This window comes from Carassius carassius, chromosome 22, assembly GCF_963082965.1.
Source record: "Carassius carassius chromosome 22, fCarCar2.1, whole genome shotgun sequence".
Lineage (NCBI taxonomy): Eukaryota > Metazoa > Chordata > Actinopteri > Cypriniformes > Cyprinidae > Carassius > Carassius carassius.
In genome coordinates, this window is record NC_081776.1 from 19868473 (window position 1) to 19892774 (window position 24302).

Consider the following 24302-nt stretch of genomic DNA (forward strand, 5'->3'; position numbering starts at 1 on the left):
TTTAAGTTTTTTTCAAGTTTGTAGGTGTCAAGGTACAGAAACCAAATAATTAAATGTAAAATAGCACTGGATAGTTTTCAATGTAAAAATGAAATATACAATCAAACCTACATTTATTCAGACACCTTCAACATTTCTCACATTATTACAGTTTTGCTATATATATATCAAAAATTATATCTGGTGTCTGAATAATTTTTGGTTTGACTGTTAAAACTACAAAGTAATTCAGTCAAGAGCAGTGAGTTATTTTCCTTTTCTTGGATTAACATTACAGCAGCCAGTAGCTAAATTAGGCGCGGTCACTTTAAGAGACCATGAACGCATCCAATATAATACACATCCCATTTTTTCCTCAACTGTTTACTTTCACTTAAGAAATAACTGACAGTTTTTTCGAGCATAATTTCCAAGGTGGATATTTTGACATATTTTATATGTATTTGTCGGCACAAGAGCAAAAATAAGCAAATCCGATGTTCAAGTGTTTTGAGACACCTTTCTCTGCAACGCAGCACGTTAACGCCGATAACGGCCCACCACTAATATATATATATATGTGTCTGTGTGTGTGTGTGTGTGAAAATATCAATTCATTCAAATAGTTTATTTAAATTATATATATATATATATATATATATATATATATATATATATATATATATATATATATATATATATATATATATATATATATAATGTATTATTTAAATAAACTATTTGAATGAATTTATATATTATATATATGCTTAAGACAGTGAATACTAACGTTTTAGATTTTGGTTTATTCTCACACACACATCAATGTAATGTTTAGTTCAATTTTATGATATTTCTATGATGAAGTTGGATACTTTTGGAATCCTAAAAGCTTTATTCACCAATCATTGTAAATTTACCGAAAACACCGGCCACAACAGTCAGAATTTCTCCTCTTGAGAAGAGGAAATCTTATGTGTTTGAAACGATATAAGGATTAACGCATGAGGTGAACTGTTTCTTTAAGGTAAGGTCTTGTGGCTGGGTGTGAGTTTGTGAGGATGAACGAGTCAAGCTGAGTAAAATGGGGGTGCAAACATCTCACCTCTTGCACAGAAGCTTGTTGAAAGAGAGGTATAAGAGGATTAGTTCTCGGTATGTCAATGTGAATCTGCAGGGAAGAGACACAAAAAGAGGAGCACAAGCAGGTTAGGACAGAACGGACTAGCGAGAAAGCTTGGAGAGAAACGAGTCTGGCCATTTGAGGCTGAGCCAGAGAAGAAACTCACTGAACTCTGCCTCCTGTTCTGGTATTCTACTTCCTGTTTAACTTAACACACGCTTTTCAAACAAAACATTTTGAGCTCAAGACTGAGCTGGCCGACCAGACAGACAGTTTGACAGATGATGATGATTGAGTGACATGCTTTTGAGTGGTTTGTGGGCAGAAGCATGTGACGTGACTCTGTGCTGTCCATCTGTCCTCTTACCTCGGTTACCTTGGGCTGCAGAACTAAACTTTCCGGACTCATCCGGGGAATATCTATGTGAATCTGATGGTTCAGAAAACACATGAACACGTATACAATAATGTGCATGTCAGGAACATAAAGAGAGTTATGGAACTGAGAGAACACAAACACACACAAAGACACATATCCATTTTAGCAAACAGGAGAATGTTTAAATGCATGAAGATTATTCACTCTGCTGAAATAATTCATCATACGAAGTACGAAATATTCATCATATTTGCAATGAATTTTAATATAATATATAATACAATATGTATAATAAAAATGTGAAGTTGTCATTTCACAAAAACTATATATATATATATATATATATATAAATATATATATATATATATTCTTTTTTTTTTTTACATTTAATTTTAGATTATATTAATTTATATTTTATATTTTTAGAGTTGTACACATGGTATATCGTGTAGTTATATGTATACACACACACACACACATATATATATATATACATATATATATATATATATATATATATATATATATATATATATATATATATACACATATATATATATATATATACATATATATATATATATATATATATATATACATACATACAGTACAGACCAAAAGTTTGGACACACCTTCTCATTCAAAGAGTTTTCTTTATTTTCATGACTATGTATATATATATATATATATATATATATATATATATATATATATTTATTTATTATGACTGCATATCATATTAAATATCAGGCTATTTTCATGAGAATTAAGCACTTTCCAACTCTTCCATTAATTAGTGTCTTTAATTATTAATTATCCTCGCTTTACTACTGTAAGAAATATCTAGATTTGTTTTAATCATACATTTTATAATTTTACCCTAACAATTAAATTAAATTAATGAAAAAATAAAATGTAACAATAATTATTACATTTAAAAATAATAACAATAATCATAAATTTAAATAACATTAAGTCGCTATGGCAAAAAAAAGCCTTAATGAGTGTAAAAAGAAAAATAACTTTTTTGTCTTTTTCTTTTAAGAATAAATATAAATGTATTGTTATTTTTTCATGATTATTTTGGAGTGAAATATAAGCAATATCCTCAACAGACTTCGCGCAAATCAAACAGTTAAAGCCTGCAAGAGGTGAAACAAATGTGTGAATCTCACATCTCCAGTGATCACGTCAGTCTTAAATCAGGTAGACATTTATCAGATCAGAGTGACAGCAACAGCCTGATCTTTACATCCTCCTGCCAATACACTGGAGATTTAAACATTTCCTTGTCATCCTTTCCTCTTCTGAATTAAAATATAAGACACTATACTGTGTGTTGGTGGCATTTCTAAACGCTACGAGCTCCTAACAGCTTGGCAAAGCTGACATACTGCTGCTTCCAAAGCCTCAATAAGAAGTAAACACAACCAAAAACCAGACTATTCCAAATGAAACCCCTAGCAAAACTGAACTGTTGGCTTTGAACTTGAAAATTCTTTGATTAAACAGCAGAATTAGGACTGGCTGTGCTAGCTGTATGGTAAGTCAGGAAGTTACAAGGAAATCAGAGGAAGTTCAGAGTAATCTCCAGAGTATTTGATTCAGCTAATTATTGCTGTCATCCTGCATAAAGTTCAGTTAGCAGTATTCTCTAGTACTGTAAGAGGCCTCTCCCACAAATAAGGTACAAAATATCACCTGAATCCCTTGAAAAACAAGAAGTGTTAAAATGAAAAATATTGCTATTTCAGTGGGAAAAAAACTAACAAAAAAAAAAAACAATTCAACAGATTATGCCAAAATTATGATGCTGCATTATTATTATTTTTGGACACACCCAAGAACAGTTTTGCGGGAAGATTATATTTTAAGGGGGTGATAAACATTTGCTGTGGTTAAACTAGCTACTTTTGCTTAGCAGTTCATTTTAGATTAGACAACATCTTACCTAACATACCTTACAGTACTAAAATCCAAAATATGGGAATTTACAGAGCTAATGCTAATATTACAGAGTAACAGAACACACATTTGTTTCTAATTATGGAAAGAGGCATGCAAGCATAAGTGTAGCCCGTTACCTGTCTGTATGTGTCCTGATGGTGTTCATCATTACGGGAGTCATAGTACTGCTCAATAAAGCCAAAGTATTCCTGCCGCTTCCTCTGCAATGTGTTTTCTCTCCGCTCTGCATTGGCTGGCAGGTACCCCTGTAAAGAGACGGGTAAATACAAAAGCTAATGTTTACACCAAGCCAGACGAGATACCTCTAAATCAATCTGATATAGATCTGGGTTTGCCTGCACTAGAACAACAGCTGTTAACTTGGAGCCCGCTGAAATCAGAATTCTGAAAAGTTTTAAGGCTTCCCAGAGTTTGAAGCCAATAGCTGATATTTAAAGCTACATTTCATCTTATTACTTATTACTTGCCGTAGCAAAAGAATGAGAACGCAGCAGATGTTCAGGCCCAGAAAAGAAAGATAAAGTAATTGATTGCACGAAAATCTACAAGCACAGAAATCCATTTATCGCACAAGTTGTCCCCCATGTGGCTTTTTGTTTTTTTTTTACTTTCACACTCAGACAAGTTTTGTCACAAGATGTATGTGTGCCAAGAAGAGCTCTTCTTTACGCTCCATTAGCATTTGTACATGTAATTAAGTCTAACAGACTAACACATTATAAATAATGTTCAGATTATTAAAAGAAAAGGCACACCATAGAGTTAGAAATTAAACCTGCTATTATTATTAAACCTGATGGGGTACATGGGAGTTTTTCAACTATAGGCACGTTTTTTGCACCACGGTGCGAGGACTCTCTTGGAATTGCTCTGTTTCTTATTATTATTCTTCTGCTTCTTCTTCTCCAAAGTGAATCTCATTTTTGAGGGCCTAAACATGCTCCAAAACTCACGAAACTTTGCATACGCGTCAGAACTGGCGAAAATTTACATCTGACATAGGTTTCAAAAGTGTGTGTGGCAAAATGGCTCAACAGCGCCACCTGTAAAATTTCAACGTAGTGCGCCTCGAGGTATGTTTTACATACAAGCACAGAAAAACTCAACTGGAAGTATGTTATTTTGAATTTCCTGTATGATTTCGTACTTTGACAAACTCCTCCTACAGTTTTAATCAGATCATCTTCAAATTTGGTGAGGGTCATCATAAGACCTTTGTGACGTTAAATTGCGAAGATCTTGACAAAGCTTCATGGCGGCCTGACAAAGTTTGATGTTTCGCCATGAAACAGGAAGTTGCTGACACCATTGATCTGGCACGCATGTATTAACACTGCATGAGGTGAAATAAACATGAAATGAAGTTGTTGTTCTCATTTTATCAAGAGAGAAATAAAGAGAAAGAGAGAGAGAGAAAGAGAGAGAGAGAGAGAGAGAGAGAGAGATAGATAGAGAGAGAATGGGGCATTGTTCACAGCAGGTGCAGAGGTCCAGGAACAACAGGCCAGTAATAAATGTTTCCCAGCAGCTGGGTTTGGATAAACACACGTGTAAGGTCTGTGTCCAGGTGCTGGCTCTGCATCAACACACTCCCACCCGCTCACGACGAGACGCCATTACTCAAACACCTTGAATTAGTGTGGCAGAAAATACCATTTAATCATCTGCACAGCTTCATCCTTTTATTTATTAAAGCCCACCATGTGCTATTTCAACTGAGTGTGGGTGGGTGAGAAAGAGATGGGTCTTACACCCCACAAAAAATAAAAAATAAATTACCATGGAGAATATGGACACGAGTAAATCTTTTTTTTTCTTTTTCTTTTTCTTTTTCTTTTTTTATCTTACACCATCAAAATGTTATTTTGGAACACTCATAACTGCACTTTTAAACTAGCCAATTTTTCAGCAGTTATTGCTGTCACACCCACATATAAATAAGGCAAAAGGTGATTGTGGGTATAATTCTTACACATTTGGGCAGCTGTAACGAAATAGGTCAAAGAGAAGGCACCATGCGATTTTGTCTAGGCAATGGTACCTACACGCCAAACATTTCTATAGTGCTAGCATCATGTCTAGAGATCAGAAAGATGTTTTCTTCAACAGGTTTCACTGGCTTTCAGTCATACCTGAAGATGCAGTCGTCACAGAAAATGAAACAGGAAGCCAAGAAGACTCCAAAGTAGCACTGATTTCCAACACGAATCACTCAAGTTGCTAGTTGTAGTGCCAACTAATAGATGTCAAACTGATATGGCACAAAGACAAAAGAGCCTATTTCAAGTGTCCATGACATTGTGATATGGCTTGGGTCTCTCCTTTAATGTAAATATACACCGTAATTCCTCAAATAAAACCCGGGGTCTTTATTTACCTGAACTGCAGAAGGTAAGAGGGTTTTATTTTAAGCAGGCTTTTATTAGAGGGAGGCCTTTATTTCAAATTCCATCTGTTTGATAAGTAATTGTTTTAAATAACCCGTTTTAAATTAAAAGCGATAGCGTTCCAGTGGACAGAGATCATAATATTAGCACAGAATCAGTTCAGAATCAATCACCGAAAGAACCAGTTCGGTTCAGACGCACTCTGTGTGTCAGTCTGCTTCACACTGAATCACACATGCACAGTATCATCAGCTCCTCGGTTCTCGAATCGGACGCATCTGACAGAAACGGTTCTCTGTTCAGTGTACTGGTGATCCGAAAACCGATGCAAGCGGTTCTTGACTCAAGAACGAGAAACGCTCCGGCGGTGGGCGTGTACGTTCATTATCTGGCTCTGCTACACAAATTTTCCCCCAGCCTTTATTTAAGACCGGCCTTTATTTGTCCGTGTTGACCACGCCCCCAGCCACTAGGCCACTATAAGAGGCCCGGCGTTTATTTGACTACTGGTTTTTATTTGAGGAATTACGGTATATAATTTATTAATTTGTTGACTTTTATTTATTGTTTAAACATTTGTCAGGTGACAAACAGAAATAATGCTGGATATATACATATATGTTTTAATGTAATATTTGTACAAAGGTTTTCCTGTGTATGAGCAATAGTAATAAAAATGATTACCTTAGCAAACACGACTAATACAAATTTTATTTTCTAGTGGTTACCTGACAAAAGAGAAATTATTTCTTCTTATGAAAGTGTTGAGTGCGGTTTGGTGGCAGTTTGTAAGAAGTCAGCAGGATGCACAAAATTGATCACATATAAAGCGCCATTTCAAATGGTGATGTCACCCTCCACCGGTCATTAACTTGGTTAAAGGATGCTTTCCAGCTGTTCACACTCACTCTCCACTCACTCACTCAAATACAATTACACACACACCAGTGAACTCACAACGAGCACACCTTTGCAGGAGCTCAATAACATGGATCGATGGGGTTTGATTGAGTGGGGCTGCAGTCCAGGGTTGGAGTCAAGATGACAGATGAGGTAGCCGTAGTCAAATGAAGGTCACATGGGTGAATAGGATGTTTCTCTCTGTGTGTTTGTGTATGTGCGTGTGTGTGTGTGACCACACACACTAGCCTAGAGGGGTGTCAGAATATCAAATATCTTCCCCCATTCCACCATGTTTCAGACTGACACTTCATCTATCAGTGTGGTATGAGGGTACACTGCCCCATGGTCAGAGGGTACGACCACACAAACCCACCCCCATTATGCCAGTCCTGTCCTTGGGAAAACTTCACGCCAGTTACGTACCTGATATCTTTTATCCATAATTAAAGTTGAAAAGAGTTTCTTTTTCTTAAATCTTAAAATGCTTTCTTCTTAATATGCAGATTATGCACCTCTTGGGAAAAGGGGAGGGAGGTTTACCTGCACAGTTCTTACCAGCTGGCCTCCAGCTCAACCCTTTAAACCAAACACCCATCCGGGTCATGGCACCAATTTAACTGCTCCATGAAGGATTGGAACCAGCACCAGTCAGCGTGAGAGGTAGGGGAGTGGAGTGAGGGTTATATAAACGGCTCTTCTTATGCCAGAAAACTGACACAACGTCAACAACAGTTTTAGCCTCAAAATATTCTATGCAAGTATTTGAACAAAAACACTTCTAGCTATGCAAGCCCTGTATCATGTGTGACTGGATCCGAAAATGTGTCAGAACACAACTATGTAATACAATGCATCATACTTGTTTGCACTTACTGTTTTAATTTATCTTTATTAGTATTTTCTCCAAAAACATTTTCTATTCTGAACCCTGGTTATAGAGTACAAAGTTAAAGAAAGAAAGAGCTTTAATGAGAGCAGGCACTTCAGGTGGCATGGACAAAACAGCATGATTCGGGAATGCTCCAAAGAGCATCTTGTACGGTTCAAAACTAGCAAGTGCATAAGATTCAAGGTAGTTTAAGGGTTTGTATAACAGATACAGAGTTTGCTCATTCACTGATTCAGGCTTTGCTCAACCATTGAAATGGTTTAATGTATCATACGTTTTCATTAGACTGGACCTCTGAGCTTCGAGGCAGAAGTCATCCTAGAAGTCATTAGTAGGAAGCCTATTACTTATAAATGTTTATTTATGTAGAATGCATTATGTATTCTTTGATTCATCTTGTAATGGATGTATGCTCTAATGAGCTTGACCATTTGAAGCAGCACCATGCACTGAGATTGTTCCACTTACTGAGAGCAGCTTCCATGTGATTGGGCGCACCTGCCGCGGAATTCCAGACCAGCTCAACTTCCGAAGCTCCTCTGAGGAAACAGAAGAGTTTTATTAGACAAAACGTCACTTCTCAAAGTAGAAGTATGAGTTTTTTCATCATGAATTGACTAAATTATTAATAATCCATCTGATCAAGATTTTGCAGGACTCTTCTCAGTGATTTCAAAATTACAATGAATAATGTGAACTTTTAATTATTTACAATAAGACCATGGAAGCATAAAAAAAAAGGTTGTCCTTTTTGATGTAATGCTGACTTGAAAAAAATGCAAACAGGTCTTGACAACACTAGTCCTGGTTATGGTGCCCTTTTAAACATTCTTACGTAAACTGTTCCAATGAAATAAATGGCAATTTATGCAAGAATGCTTATACAAATGACTTCTGGTCAAGTTGTTCTGCTCATTGTTTTCCTGTAGGAGGCCCAGCTGTGCACATGCTTATTTCAGTGAATACCAACCAGTTATCATCTTGGAAATAAAAACAGCTATTCTGTATTGAGTTCAGTTTTGTACAAGCATGTTTTTACCTTCCTTTTCTGATCAAGAAAGATGTATAAATATGTAAAAAAAATATGGCTAAACTATTGTGCATTCTACATACAGTATACATACTGTAATAAAAAGTAAAACTGTAATATTTAATTCAAATGTGTGACCCTGGAACACAAAACCACTCTTAAGTCGCTGGGATATATTTGTAGCAATAGCCCCAAAAAAACATTGTATGGGTCAAAATTATAGATCTTTCTTATTTACCAAAAATCAGGATATTAAGTAAAGATCATGTTCCATGAAGTTATTTGGTAAATTTCCTACCAGAAATGCATCAAAACTTCATTTTTGATTGGTAATATGCATTGCTAAGAACTTAAGACAACTTTAAAGGTGATTTTCTCTTTTTTTCTAAGCCAAATATTGTCCTTATTTATTCAGCTTTCAGGTGATGTATAAATCTCAATTTCGAAAAATTGACTCTTAAGATTGGTTTTGTGGTCCAGGCTCACATATCCGTTGATATGTTCAGAATAACAAATACACTACAAATATGGTGACATCAAGGCATCTCTGATAAACTGTTTGCAACCTAATCATTTGAGATGCACTAATCTGGCATATTTAAATAATGTGGTAAGCTTGCAAAACAGGATTCTGCCAATGACATTTAAAATCTATGGGCACGACATGCTTTCAATAAGCACTGGATGAGTGTGTTTTTGCGAACATAAGAGTGCTAAAGTGAATAAATCTCAATGAGGCAAATTGGACTTAAATTGGACAAACGAGTCCCTGCAGAGCCAAGAGAGAACAAGCACTTTAAAACCAAATATTTCTCATTTCATATATTTCTCATTTAATTTTATATTTCATATTTCAAGGGTTGATGGCAGCAATCATAATGTGTTGAATGTGGATTAGTCATTTGTCAGGGCCAGGCTGCAGTGGAATGTGCATACATTTTATTTGTCATCAAAGATAAATCTAAATTTGAAAACAGAGGTTGGTTTAAAAGTGCATTGAATAGATGAAAGGTGCCATGAATACAAGAGCCTTCTGGGTAAAGTTTTTTTATTTTCCTGAAAACAAACCTTTCTGATATAAAAGCTTGATGTTTCTTGTGAAGTTTCTTTGTCAGGGCAAAATGAAGACTGAAGCGAATAAATAATGAATACTGTTTTCATGACTGCCATGCAAATATGAGTGACAAATATGAGTGTTTTCACATAAACATGGTCTCCTTATTCTCACACATCATTCATTATTATTGATGGCAATATATTCGCAGAGACGCCTCAAAGGTTTGCGCTATCAAACGTATTTCCACTCAGCTCTAAAATTAATTCTGAGTAAATTATTATTATTATTATTTTTTTATTACATTACAGGGAGCTCAAAAACTTTTATTTTATCTAATCTGCAAAAGGGAGTCTTTCAGAAAACATGATTATGATATATCATGATTATAACATAGCTCAACACATATTCAGTATGTAATAAATTAACCTGAGGTGGCATTTATTTAACCTTTTTTTTTTTTTTTTTTTTTTTATGTATACTTGTTACGTTACTGCATATAACAAAGTAATAACAGTAAATTATGCACAATTGCCAGCAACTAAGCCCATACCTATTGTATGATTATTAATACTATTCATACATAATTATGATTTGTGGAATAACACTTTAACAAGGATAAATTAAAATAAAGTGTGACTATTCATATTAACAATTAATATAATAATGGAGGTGTTTCTGCAAATAGTTTCCCAGGAAATAATGGGGGAGAATACTGGAAAATTGTCTATAATTTCTGTCAACAGAATGTGTCCACCCAAAAATAATAATTACTGATAAAAAAAAAGGCAAAAATACAGTTCTGCTTGTGGATATCTAGTCATTGTAATTTAAGTTTTTATTCTATTTTAAGAAAACTAAATTATGACTATGGAGCAACAAACTTTGATCAGGATTATAAATAAATAAACAAATAAATAAAAACAATTCAAAAACTGTTTAATAAAATCCATCAGAAGAATTGATTTTGTTTACATCTAAATGTAACAATCCTACATTCCATTCACTGCAGGGAAAAAACAACAGCCTAAACATTCTTCAAAACTTCGCTTTTTTTATTTCACGGAATAAAAGGAGTCATAAAGGCTTGGAAAAACATGATGACAGAATAATAATTTTGGGGTGAATCCTCCCTGAATCTCATTTTGGGGGTCAGCCATTAAGTAATCTAGATCTTCATAATGTCTTCATTAAGCTATAGATCATTATAAAATAACCATTTCCAGTCTAATAAATGCTTTTCAGCAGATCTTCATGGCCCTCGTTCAATACCTGCGTGGATAAAGTGTAAGTACAGAGGACATGAGTGTGTGTTCTCTCCAGGCAAGTATGCTGGTGTACTATATGAGGATGGTAGGCTGTCCTGACACACTGAAGGCTAGCTTTAATGTGCGTGCTGCTTTACACAGGAACTTTACAGGGAAAGTGCTGAATTCATTAAACACAGAACCACTCAAGGGTGTCTCCTCGGCTCGTACCTTTGAACCCTCATTTGCGCTGTCCGCCGCAGAAATTAGTCAATGAATCTTGTGCCCTGGCACATAATTAAACTATCTGTTATATTTTCTCCACGTGGCATTAATCTCACAACAGAGAGGAGAGGAAGAGAGAGGAATTAGACCTTCACTATTTCATCAGCTCATTGTTGCCGTCTTTAGCCCTCTGGAGACAGTGACCTCAAAAGAGGCTGCGACCGTCTACACAGTTGCTCCTGAAAAGCTGCCAGCTAAGTGAGTCTCAAAAAACCTGTATAAAGAATTATACAGGAATGTCTGAAGAATTAAAAAATAAGATAAAAGAGAGAGAGCATGGTCATATATGTAGCTTGAATAATACAATCCTAATACATTTTTTTTATTATTCTCATTCACGTTTATTTGGAAAATCTAATTTTCAGAATTCTTGTTACATTACATTACATAATGCACAGTGTTTCTAAATCATGGTATTTGTTGTAATACACACATGTTAATCTGCTGTAACAGTAATAAATACAGTAAAAACGAATAATAAAAGAAATAAAACAATTTTATCTTGGGGTGAAATATGACCTTGTCATGTTTTCATTGGAACTACATGTATCCCACATTTGTACACAGGCGTGTGTATTAATGTGTGTTTGTGGACAGTATTATTCTTGCCAAACCACTTTAAGGCAGTGGTTTCATTTTCTGTATGTAATTTATGAGGGCTGTTTATTTCTGTGCCAATACTGTTTCCACAATAGATTTTTCTTTGTTAACTCCACAAAAAAGAAAGCCAAGGAAGCACTAGAGATTTATTCTCCAAAACACTAAATTTTTATTTTGATTCAATTGGATTTTTTGACAGATGAGTTTCTTCTTGTTATTGCAGTTTAAGTTTCACTAACACGACTCAAAGTTTATACTGTAATTCAAAATAGTTTAAAACAGATTATTGTATTTTCATAATCGCAACGATCATGAAATTAAAATAATCAAACAAAACGGTAATTGTGCCCCATTCCTCTCCTACAAGTGGTGTACTTTCGCTCCTACATGAAAGAACAAACCCCACATGCAAATTAGTAAAATCATGCAACCTGACTGTCACAAAATGGGATGTGCTTGATTTATTCAAGTTTATTAGATAAGAGAACGAAATGAGAACTTGTGCTGTTCCTCAGGAGGATTTCTGTGCATGCGCTCAGAGACAGAACAGAACATAGACAAGTAAAGTGAATGTTTAGATTAGGTGCATGCCTAAATGCTCAAATACACGAAAAACAATTGTCAAAATGTGGCGTTTGGTGATTGTTCACATTAGGGCTGCACGATAATTTTTAATGCGCATCTTGTCAGTAAAGCCGGAGATAATGATAATGCTGCATCATGTAATAATCCACATAAAACTTCAGTGGTTAGGAGATGAGAATGAAAATATGTTTGTAACAGTATATTGGATCCATGCAGCTCTTAAAGCGACACCAGGCCAATACTCGTACTGCCGACTGTGTGCTTAATATTCAAACAACAAAAAACTTCAGGCCTCAAAATTGCGACTATGCTCCCGAAATGTAATCTGTGTGACCTCAAAATATATATGGGAGCATTTGTGTGAGTGCACATAATTGTTGTGGTGAAACCTGTCTTCATTTCTCTGCAAAACATTCGCAAATTGCAGCACAGTATGTGCCTGCTGTGAGCCAAAACAGTGACCGGTCCAACATTCTATTCAGCGTTACATAATCAATTAAGCTTCACCTTTATGTTCTTAACTTCAATGCATATTTTAGATTTGCATAGAATTTAGGTTATATTAACCCTCAATCACTCTCTTTTGCTGCACTCCAATGTCACGTGACGTCACTAACTCAGAACCTCCGGTTTTTGCTCCAAACGGTTTTTGTTTTATTTCAGCAGATCTGCATTGAAATCATTTTCCAAAAAGTCATTTGTGTGGAAATATGACGAAGTCTGTGAACGACCATTAACAGAGATCAGAGACAATGAAGATTGACGCAAAGAGAAGAGAATACTGTAGCAGGCATAACAAGCTTACTGTTCACTATGCACGAAATATATAAATATTGATTTGGTAGTGGGGTTTAAATCAATGTATTTCTGAGGCAAACTGACTGGCTTAAGAAAAAGTTTAAATGACATTTTCTAATCATCTTTCCTCTGTATTTTGCTTATATAAAGAAAACAAAGCAGTGCTGCGCTGTAACCAACACAAAATCACTGCTGTCCCATAAGCGCCACCTGCTGTCAGAGAGTGAGTGTTTCAATAGAGTGCTGCATCTCATTTCCACAAATGCATGCTATTTCCACAAATACATTACACTTTAACACATGGCTGGCTATCATTTATCGAACAACCCTAACACAATAAATAAATAAACAAACAAGAAAATAAATTTTCACCATTAATAATAACAATAATAATTTGCACCCTCTTGCCATTTCAAACCAACATGTTTTGTGAATAAATGTTTAGAAATAATTGTTTTGTTTGTTTGTTTTTTTTCAGTTCTCCAGTATGCGGAAAATGAATAATACATTATACAGCAGCCTATTATGTGTTCTTTATAAAGAACATCAAGTCTCCAGAACACAGACTATAATGCCTTTCCAAGCTTTTTACACCTTTGTGTTTGCTCTGCGCATCAGTCATCTAGTGCTCTATTGTGTGCTTAAAACAGCCACAGACTGAATTAAACACAGGAACACTGAATGGACTAATACAGGCTGTATGTGCTCTATAATCCCTCAAAGAAACACTGCGGTTACTAAAAAGAAAACACCTGGATTTCAAAGGTTCATTTGAGAGTTCATTTAAGAGACAGAGGAGGAAATGCAAGAGTGACAGACAGAGAGAGAGAGAGAAATGAACTACACACTCTGTTTGCCAGGGGACATGAGGGGTGTCAGTCAAACGCAGTGCAATGCTCATCATCAGGAGTGAAACAAGGTAACATCTGGGGGTCAGAACTTAATATATGAGTGATATTTAAATACTGCAGTGATGTGAGACAACAGGTCCTGATTCAACCACAAAAATAATCAACTACAAGGATGCACTGATATATAAAGATATTTTAACTCTTTCACTTTTGTTCAGTTGGCAGACACTTTTACCCAAAGCAATTTATATTACTTTTTATTAAATTATGAATATACTGTGTTTATTTCCTAGGCAGGGTTTCTGTAGGTTTGATGAAGGTAAATTTAAGACCAAGTAAAGACAATTTAAAAAGTAAATTGAATGGAACACAACGGGTCAATATGGTCTTTACATGTAAATAGTTGCTACTAGCACTATTTTCAGCAATGTAAGTTTACCTTTGCAGCAAGATAAATGATAGATTTGTGAAGTCGGTTTAATTTCTAATAGAGATGCACTTTACTGGTGTGCCGAATTTTAATAAGTATATCTGTAATCTACATGATTAAGTTCTTTCAATCTGTTTGATTGGGGAAAAAAAAAACATTTAGTTTGAATCCTCATAAAAAATATTTAGGGAAGCCCCCACACTGGTATTTTTCATGTACTAAAAACATTTTGTTGTATTTAAATGTGTCGCCATATCAGCTTCACCACCTATTACATGGCAGACCAAATTAAATGCAAATAAAAATAAAAAATATATATTATAAACCTCAACTTAGAGAAAAAGACAAGAGTGGAAGGCTCATAAGCATGAAATGTCTTTATTCTGAGCTGTAAAAGTTTAGTTTGGCAGTAAAACTTAAGTAGATTCTTGAATGGCAGCAGTAAGTCATGTACAGGAGTAAAAGGACACTGCAGCCTTAGAAATGCAGCTCTTGTAAAGAGATAATTCACTGTATTAGCGCAGGCTGCTAAGAATGATGATATGTAGTTCAGGTGTCAGGGGAACGTACAGTAGACACTTCCTCTGCGGTCTTAGAATAACTGCACCGCTGTTTTTCATTAATTGCATTATAAAATTTTCTTTCTATTTGATTTCATATTAAATTTGTCATGAGGCAGGTGCACCCGAATCCAGGTGACACATTTCTGTACAGAAATAAAGTTTGTAAAAAAAAAAAAAAAAAAAAAAAGTGCAAACTTTGCTTCGGTGCCAATTTCTGGCCATTGTGGGAGATTCAGATTCATATATATAAGAAATAATTAAAGTTTGGTGTAAGATAGTCTAACAAAGTGGTTCAAAGTGGTGAGTTGAGACCTAAAAATATGTTGGATGGCTGTTTTAATAAAGCAATGTTAACCACAAATAGTGTAATATAACTATGTAATTGTATATAATTAGGATGACGAAAGACAAAGGCTTATCTTTTAAAATGAGAAGAAAAACAACAACACTTGATAAGTCCTTCTAAAACAAAATCAAAATTATTACAGTAAAAAAAAAAAATCCATGCATAGAAAAAGCCTTTATGTTAATCAATTTGCATGTTGTTTGGTCTCTGCAGCTTATGGTAATATAAGTGAATTGTAATGTTTAATTTTAACGATATTTTTGCTTACTTCTGTATAAGAATTAGCACCTTTTTGGGAAGCAGTCAGGTACTGAAAAATAACTAGTTGAGAATTATTTCTCCACCATTCCTAAATAAACTGTTCAACACAGAAATATTTGAGAACTCAGGTCATTTACTGCCACAAAAAAAGTCTCTACAGTAAATATCTCTCCAAAAATAAGGGAAGACAAAAATTTTTGGAAGAACTTAAGGTTCCTGAAAGTCCCCCCAAAAAATTGCCACTGTAGATGGCAATTTGCTGCAAACACAAATGTCTTGAGAGATGGTCATTTGAGGCGACATGAACAACCAGAAACCACTGACAGTATAACAGAGTTCTTCTTTATGTAAACGTGTAGTGGGGAAAAGTGGATCAGGAAAATTTCTAATTATTTAAATTAATATAGTATTACTAATATAATTAATGCCAAGAGGGATAGTTCACCCAAGTTCACCATTTATTCACCATATCTGTTCCAAAACCTGTAAGAACTTCTTTCTTCTGTTGAAAATCATCTCTCCATACTACCAAAGTCAGCAACTGTCTGGTTACCAACAGTCTTCAAAATATCATATTGTCTCAGTTTCACCTGTTTCTTCATGTAATCACAGACAGATTCGATGATGGTGAGATCAGATCTCCATGTGGAGCACTGGCTGTTGTCAGACTGCTTGTGCATTCAAAAATCTCACCAGGTTATTACAATTAATGGCAAAATTAATGTTTGGAAATGTAAATTGATATTTCCTACTGACACACTACAGCAAAAGATATAAATAACTGGCTTAAAACCCTTTTTTGGGGTGAAAATACTAATGTGCCTAAGACTTTTGCACAGTACTGTACATTACAAATGCTACTTTATAAAGAATGAGCATACAGTAATTCACAGAAGTGATGACTAAATATAAGATTGATTGTCAAAGTAAAAACATTATGTGTGGTTTTGTATTAAACAATGACCCAGATCATGAAATACATTTATAAGCCTTCGAGTAAGGGAAGCTTGGGAAATGAGAGCATTCAAGGAGCGTGTGAAAGCGATTGGTTTATTTAAAATATTTTTAAATGTCCTTTAATGTTATCCAAAGTTTTTTGTGGCTCTTTTTCTTTTAAATATTTAAATATATATATATATATATATATATATATATATATATACATTTTTTTTTTTTTAAGTATCGGTTCAGGCACCAGTACTATTTTAAAAGTATCGAATTGGCACTGGTATCGTAAAAAACCCAATCGATACCCAGCCCTAAAAAAGAGGCGATCTGGCACTGAAATGTGTTGATTTATGTTATGATTTTGAAAAAGTGCTTATTGCCACCGCTGTTATTAGTGCACACAAACATGCCCCTACTCTTGGTACACGATCACTGATGAACACATTTGGTTTTAATGAGAAAAAAAAAAAAAAAAACTATATAAGGGCAGAACAGAACCCAGAACCGCTAACATGCTTGACACAAGTTCTACCACTAGACCTGGATCCGTTTATATAATCACTGTCATGAAGAATCGGTACTACTGTAATTCATGATTTTGATGCAAGGATGAAACTAAACGCATTAAAAATGTTTCTATGAGTTATTTCAATATAAGTTAAACTCACTGCATACATATCAGAATCAGAAAGAGCTTTATTGCCAAGTATGCTTGTGCATACAATGAATTTGTTATAGTGACATAAGCTTCCAGTACACAGAGACAACAACACAGACAAAAAAATAATAATTTGGCAAATAAATAAGTGTATAAACAATTGTGCTATAAATGATAATGGCATAGGATTGAGTAAGATGCAGGGATGTACTAGGATGGAGGGGTAACAAATAAATATATGGATATTGTACATTTTTTTTTGCATAAGCATAAGTGGGGAGCATTTAACTGTTCATGAGGTAGATTGCCTGGGGGAAGAAACTGTTCTTGTGCCTTGCTGTTCTGGTATTTGCGGCCCTGAGGCGCCTGGCCAGATGGCAAAAGTTGAAAGATGGGGTGACTTGGATGTGAGGGATCCAGAGTGATTTTCTGAGCCCTTTTCCTCACTCTGGATGTATACAGTTCTTGAAGAGTGGGCAGGGGAGCACCAATAATCCTTTCAGCAGTCCGAACAGTTCTCTGTAGTCTTCTGATGTCTGATTTTGTTGCTGAACCAAACCAGACAGTTATTGAAGTGCACAGGACAGACTTAATGACGGCTGAGTAGAACTGTTTCAGCATCTCATGTGGCAGGTTAAACTTCCTCAGCTGGCGAAGGAAGTACAACCTCTGCTGGGTCTTTTTCAAAATGGAGTCAATGTGATTGTCCCACTTCAGGTCCTGAGAGATGGTGGTTCCCAGGAATCTGAAGGACTCCACTGCAGTCACAGTGCTGTTCATGATGGTGAGTGGGAGGAGTGCAGGGGGGTTGCTCCTGAAGTCCACGATCATCTCCACTGTTTTGAGTGTGTTAAGCTCCAGGTTGTTGAGACTGCACCAGACAGCCAGCTGCTCAACCTCTTGTCTGTAAGCAGACTCATCACCGTCCTGGATGAGGCCGATGACTGTAGTGTCGTCTGCAAACTTCAGGAGCTTGACAGAGGGGTCTTTAGAGGTGCAGTCGTTGGTATACAGGGAGAAGAGCAGAGGGGAGAGAACACATCCCTGAGGGGCACCAGTGTTGGTGGAGCAGCTGTTTGACATGAATTTCCCCAGTCACTTCACACAACTCCAGAGATCTGTTGAAGATCTGTGAAAAGATGGGGGCCAGCTGGTCAGCACAGATTTTCAGACAGGCTGGTGTAACGCCATCTGGGCCTGGTGCTTTTCTTCTTTTGTTCTTCCTGAAGACCTGGCGCACATCATCTTCACAGATTTGAAGAGCAGGAGGTATGGAGAGGGGGATTGCAGGAGGTGTTAATGGTTGTGTAGGGAGATGGTCAGAATGGGTGTTGGGGGTTTCAATTCTACAATAAAACTCATTCAGGTCGTTAGCAAGTCGTTGATTAGCCTCAGTGCAAGGGGATGGTGTCTTGTAGTTTGTGATGGCTCTCAGTCCTCTCCAAACTGAAGTTGAGTCGTTGGAAGTAAACTGGTCTTCCAACTTTTTAGCGTAGGTCTTTTTAGCCACTCTAATCTCTTTGTTCAGTGTGTTCCTGGCCTGATTGTACAAGACTCTGTCCCCATTTCTGTAGGCATCCTCTTTGGCCCGACGAAGATGTCTGAGTTTTACTGTAAACCATGGCTTATCATTGTTGAATGTTAAATAAGTCCTGGTAGGAATTGCATATATCCTCACAGAAACTAATATAGGATGTTACAGTCTCTGTGAGTTCGTCCAGATCGGTGGTAGCAGCTTCAAAAACACTCCAATCAGTGATGTCAAAACAAGATTGTAAATCCTGCTCTGTTTCGCTGGTCCATCTCTTCACAGTCCTTACTACAGGTTTAGCAGATTTAAGTTTCTGCTTGTAGGATGGTATAAGATGAACCAGACAGTGATCAGAACGTCCCAAAGCTGCTCGTGGAACAGAGTGATATGCATCCTTTATTGTGGTGTAACAGTGATCCAGTATATTACTGTCTCTGGTGGGACATGTAACATGCTGTCTGTATTTTGGCAGTTCACGGGAGAGATTGGCTTTATTAAAGTCCCCAAGAGTCTGGGTGTTGTTGTTCTGTCTCTGTGATCTGATCAGTGAGTTTTTGTAAAGCTGAGCTCACATGCGCCTGTGGAGGGATGTTAACACTCACCAGAATGAACGAGTGAAACTCCCGCGGCGAATAGAACGGCTTGCAGTTGACAAACTGCATTTCTAGATCAGGACAGCACATCTTCTTTAACACAGTTACATCTGTACACCACTGTTCATTGATGTAAAAGCATGTCCCGCTGCGCGCAATTTCCCCGTTGATTCTGATTGGCGATCCGCTCTAAACAGCTGAAAGCCCAGCAGATGGAGCGCGCTGTCCGGTATGGCGTCATTCAGCCAGGTTTCAGTGAAACAAAGAGCAGAAGAGTGTGAGAAATCCTTATTTGTCCGAGAGAGCAGAAGGAGTTCGTCTGTTTAGGTAGAGAGCGGAGAATTGCCAGACGGCGTTCGAAATCCGCGCTTCCTGAGTCTGACAAGCGCTCCCGCTCGCTTTTTTTTTTATATTCGGGATTCATCTGCTTTTCTATACATAGTATGCTTTATTAATATCATGTGTGCAGAGTTTGGTCTTCTAATATCACTGTCTAATGCACTGAGCCACGTTAAAGAATTGTTCTAGCTTGAAGTTAAAAATGGATATAGTCAAAATATCTGATTTAGGCATGCAGATTTGCAGTGTAAATGTGGCCTTGCTTACGTTGTCTATCACACTAATCTAATGCCAGCACATACATTTACAGCTAATGCAGTCTTTCATAGCAATTGTCTTATTTAGCTTTAAAATGACAGAAATAATAATTAACAACAATATGCTGACAGCTCATATATTTGTAGGGTTCACCTGAAACACACTTATGTTATTCTGAAGTAAAAACATCTGTATAGTGGCATTAATGAGAAATATTAGCATTAGCCTACTGTTGCTAACAGTTAGCCTACTGTTGCTAAAAACAACTTTTTTTTTTTATAAGAACACTGACACTGATATTTAATAAGTTTATTATTGGTTAAAGGTTTATTTCAGCATTAGCATAAGTCATCACTATAGCGTAGTAGTTTATTTAATTGTTTACTCAAATGACTCAACAAATTAGAGCTGCTTAATATATAATGCTTCAACTCCAGAATGAGTGTGTATAAAATAGTACTATTAGAAATTACCCAAAAAAGGCACTATAAGTGCAGTGCCCTTTTATTAATACACAAGTGCAATATATTCTATTCTTCTAAATCCATGTGACTGTGTGTAGAACAGATGTCAGAAAGGCATGTTTCATTGATCGAGAAGCCACAAGTTAAAATATTACGATGTATGTGTGTTTATGTTATGTCATTTTTAAGCTTGATAGACATGAGCATTGTGAACAATGCCAAAAGTAAGAGATACATACAAGAAGAAATCCCCAGGGAAATCATGTTTCTTTAATATAAAATCCACTATTTGTATGCATGAATTTATTTATTTTTAAGATTCTCAATATTCTTCTTGACACAAACGCCACTAAACTAAGTGAATTTGAATCAGACAGCATTTATAGTATAGAGGTTGAGCGCTAACAGAATAACAACTGCCTGTGTTAAGACCACGAGAGCACCACAGCTCCCCCATCTGAGACACAAAGAGAGAAAAGATAGTCGGACAGTAGTGAGAAGGGTTCAGAGATGATCTATCGCCAAGGCTACAGTAGACGGCATCAGGGAGTAACTGCTTCCTGTGATTGAAGCAGTCATTCTCTCTCTAGAAGAGGTAAAAGCTGACCATCTGATGGCATCCCTCTTAAAAACACATCTGTCAGGTACTCATTAATACAGCAACTGAGAGATGCCACCAAACGCTTCAGAAACAGAGCTTGTATAGAAAGAAAATGACTTTTTGCTCATTATTATGTGTCAGATATGACAAATCGTTTTATCTATTTTAAAAGATGCTTTGGTACAATGCCTCAATACACGACCCATTAAAAGTCATGTTAGGCTAATGTGTTAATATTAAGATCTAAAGGCTTACACTACACTGTAAGGAATTGATGTAATTTTTACAATAAATTTTACAACAACGCACTGTATTCATGTTTTTGTTGTAAATGCAAATGCATGATGGGAAATTAACGGACAGTCCTGTAATATTATTGTAACTACACCGTAGAAGCATTTTTTTACAGCCACCGCATAGCATTGTGGGATCGCTGCTGTTTGAATTTTGAAATTACGCGGCCAACGGACGGTACCAGAAGTATTTTAACATTTTTGGAAGAAGGAACAGGTCTTAGGTATGTAACATAAAATCTGTTTTATAAGTCTTTATATATATATTAATACTGGTGATCTGAGTGAGTGCTGATTGTTTCGTTTATTTCAGTGGAATACGGTGAAGTTAGTTAAAATTGCGTCTTCATACTCTATCCAAATTTCCACCACAGGAACTTTACCCAGAAACTATGGACTTTGGGCTGGTACTCGGTGTGCTTCCACCGCAGTTACCATGATCTAAATAAAGTTCTGGGTAAAAAAATGTCCCTCAGAAAGTCCCTGTTCGCGAGGTACTTGTTCAAAGGTCCTGAACTTTCGGGAGTGGCAATACAACATTGTAATTTCAACCACCATTTATTTTGATAATTTTTAAAATATTACTGTCATCGTGTCATGAAAGGTATAGTGTTTTAACTATTTCAGGCGAGAATGTAGTTGTTTAAAACTCAAATATGCGGTTTATTTATAAAGACTGCGCCTATTTAAAAATGTGTTTCGCCGATGTCGGAGATGGTCAACTCCACGCGATCAGCGGGAGCTCAGTGGTCATGAATCCGTCGGGAGCACTCTCAACTCGGCAATACCTTCTGACATTTGCCGCTGGCTCTGATGTCTCTTTAGTGATTAAGCATAAAATATAATTCGTTTTGGGCAAACCTAACAGGTAATCTTTGGTCTTTATTCAGTTAATCTATTAATATGTTAAAATAAAAAAAAGAGACAATAGGCTACTGTTTGATATAAAATTTCGTTTTATATAATGTAGGCCTACACATTTCCCTGAACTTCATTTCTGTGGCTATTAATATGTTTAACGAATGAAAATGTGGCAGTGGTGTTTGATATCATATTTTGTCTTATTGAAATGAGGGGGGGTCGGTGGAAACGTGGCAAAACTGTACCACGGTCATGAACGGTCAATGCAGAAGGAAAAGACTGCGCGGGAACAGCTGTAGACACACGGCAGGATCAGCTGCACACCGGCTGCTAGATGGAACATCTTTTGCTTGCTTTAAGCCCTGTTAATAATTGTTACATGGATATATGTCAAAGAAGAAAGGAAAGACTGTAATTCAACATAAGCCTATTGCATCCATAAAATGCCTAGTCTAAATTAGGAAAAACCATACCATAACTGTGTCTCCAACCTGATAAAATTGGTACTTTTGCCCATCCTGCCAATACTGCCACCCATGCGTGTATGTATGAAGTGCAGCTTTCTAGTGCTCTTTTAGTTATAATATTGTGTATGCATTTCAGGAGAGGCACTAAGTGCAGACAAATGGATGATGTCTTTGGAAGGGACAACTGTGATGGGGCACCACAACAGCCTTCTGAATGGAGTGGTAGCGACCTTCGCTGTCTACGTGTTTAACTAACAGTATCCTAAAGAGGCCACAAGCACTAAAGGTATGTTTAAACTGTTTGCTCACTTATAAAGAAAATAGATCATTCTCATATGAAACATCCGATGAATCACTTTCTTTTTTATTCAGTATTGTTAGGCTCTATGATATACTCTATGCATTGATGTCAAAAGACAGGTTTCCATCCAATTCCTTTGCATCTTTTAAGCGTATTCGTAGAAATTTGGCAAAGAAACCCTATAAGTGGAGAGCATTTCCATCAGCTCTGTTATGTAAATTAGAAATGGACAGGAGAGTAGTCATGAAACGCTGTGGGATCAAAACTTAAGGGGCAACTTAAAACAGCTGATAGAGTTGCAACAAATGTGCATTTATGTTGCATTTATTACATAAAAAGTTTTATTCACATTAGAATATTTTATGTGAATTTAAACCGTTTCCATTCAGGATTTTTTTTTTTTTCAAAAGGTTAAAATGTGCAATAAAAAGCTGGATGGAGACAAAGCTATTGCTATGAAGTGTCTAACATAGAGTTGGTATTGCCCTGCAAGACATTTATGTAAACACAGAAAAGTCTGACAGACAGCAGTTTAACATTACAATTTTCAATAATTAAGTCAATTTTTGGGGTTAAAGAGGTCATATGATGCGATTTAAATTTTTCCTTTCTCTTTGGAGTGTTACAAGCTCTTGGTGAATGAAGGAGATCTGTATAGGGTGGTCATATGTGCCGTTCATATGGGACACGTGCCCGCCAGGATTTTAATATTGCCTAAAACATCCAGGTTTTGACTGTTTGCACTGCGCAGGCCGATCGTTGTGTGAAATTCATGAGAGCTAAAGAGAGCAGAACAGACAGCTCCTTATGCTTTTGAAATCGCTCTCATGTGTTTGTTCGTTCAGTTGAATTGAAAGCGTGACTCTTAAACGCTGTTTCTTTAAAAAAGGGAAACTACTTTGTTTGGCCTTCCAAAAGAGAACACGACTAGAAATCATGTTTATATCACATTATTATGAAATAAACATTATAATTAAATGTTCATGTCTCGTCGCTTCGGCTGGACAGGGCACAGTATGTTAAGGGGCATAACATTTAAGTCACACGATAGATAGATTGGATAGCTGGTCAATCAGAGCACACTTTGCTTTTCAGAACGATGAGCTTTGTAAAAATCAACACGTTTCAGAAGGCGAGGAGAGGAGTACCTGTAGAGGAGAAACAATAATGTGTTTTTTTTAACCTTAAACCACTTAAACATTTAATTACACCAAATACACAAAATAATGTTCTTTTTAGAAACGTCATATGACCCATTTTGCAGACACTTTTGTCCAAAGCGACATTCAATTTACAGTGCATACAGTGAC

At 36.2% G+C, this 24302-nt stretch overlaps 1 protein-coding gene across 2 annotated transcripts in view; it reads right to left on the bottom strand.

The window, feature by feature from the left end:
• LOC132099091 (TBC1 domain family member 22A-like) overlaps positions 1 to 24302 on the bottom strand; it is a 166780-nt gene that overhangs the window by 124956 nt on the left and 17522 nt on the right. Inside the window, exons 5-7 of one of the 2 annotated variants that reach the window (XM_059505537.1) lie at positions 8097 to 8167; positions 3566 to 3694; positions 1470 to 1532 (exon numbers count right to left, since the gene is read on the bottom strand). In XM_059505537.1, coding sequence (XP_059361520.1) covers positions 1470 to 1532; positions 3566 to 3694; positions 8097 to 8167 — 263 coding nt within the window. Of the gene's footprint in view, positions 1 to 1084; positions 1151 to 1469; positions 1533 to 3565; positions 3695 to 8096; positions 8168 to 24302 lie in introns of both variants that reach the window. The other variant, XM_059505536.1, reaches the window with a different exon arrangement.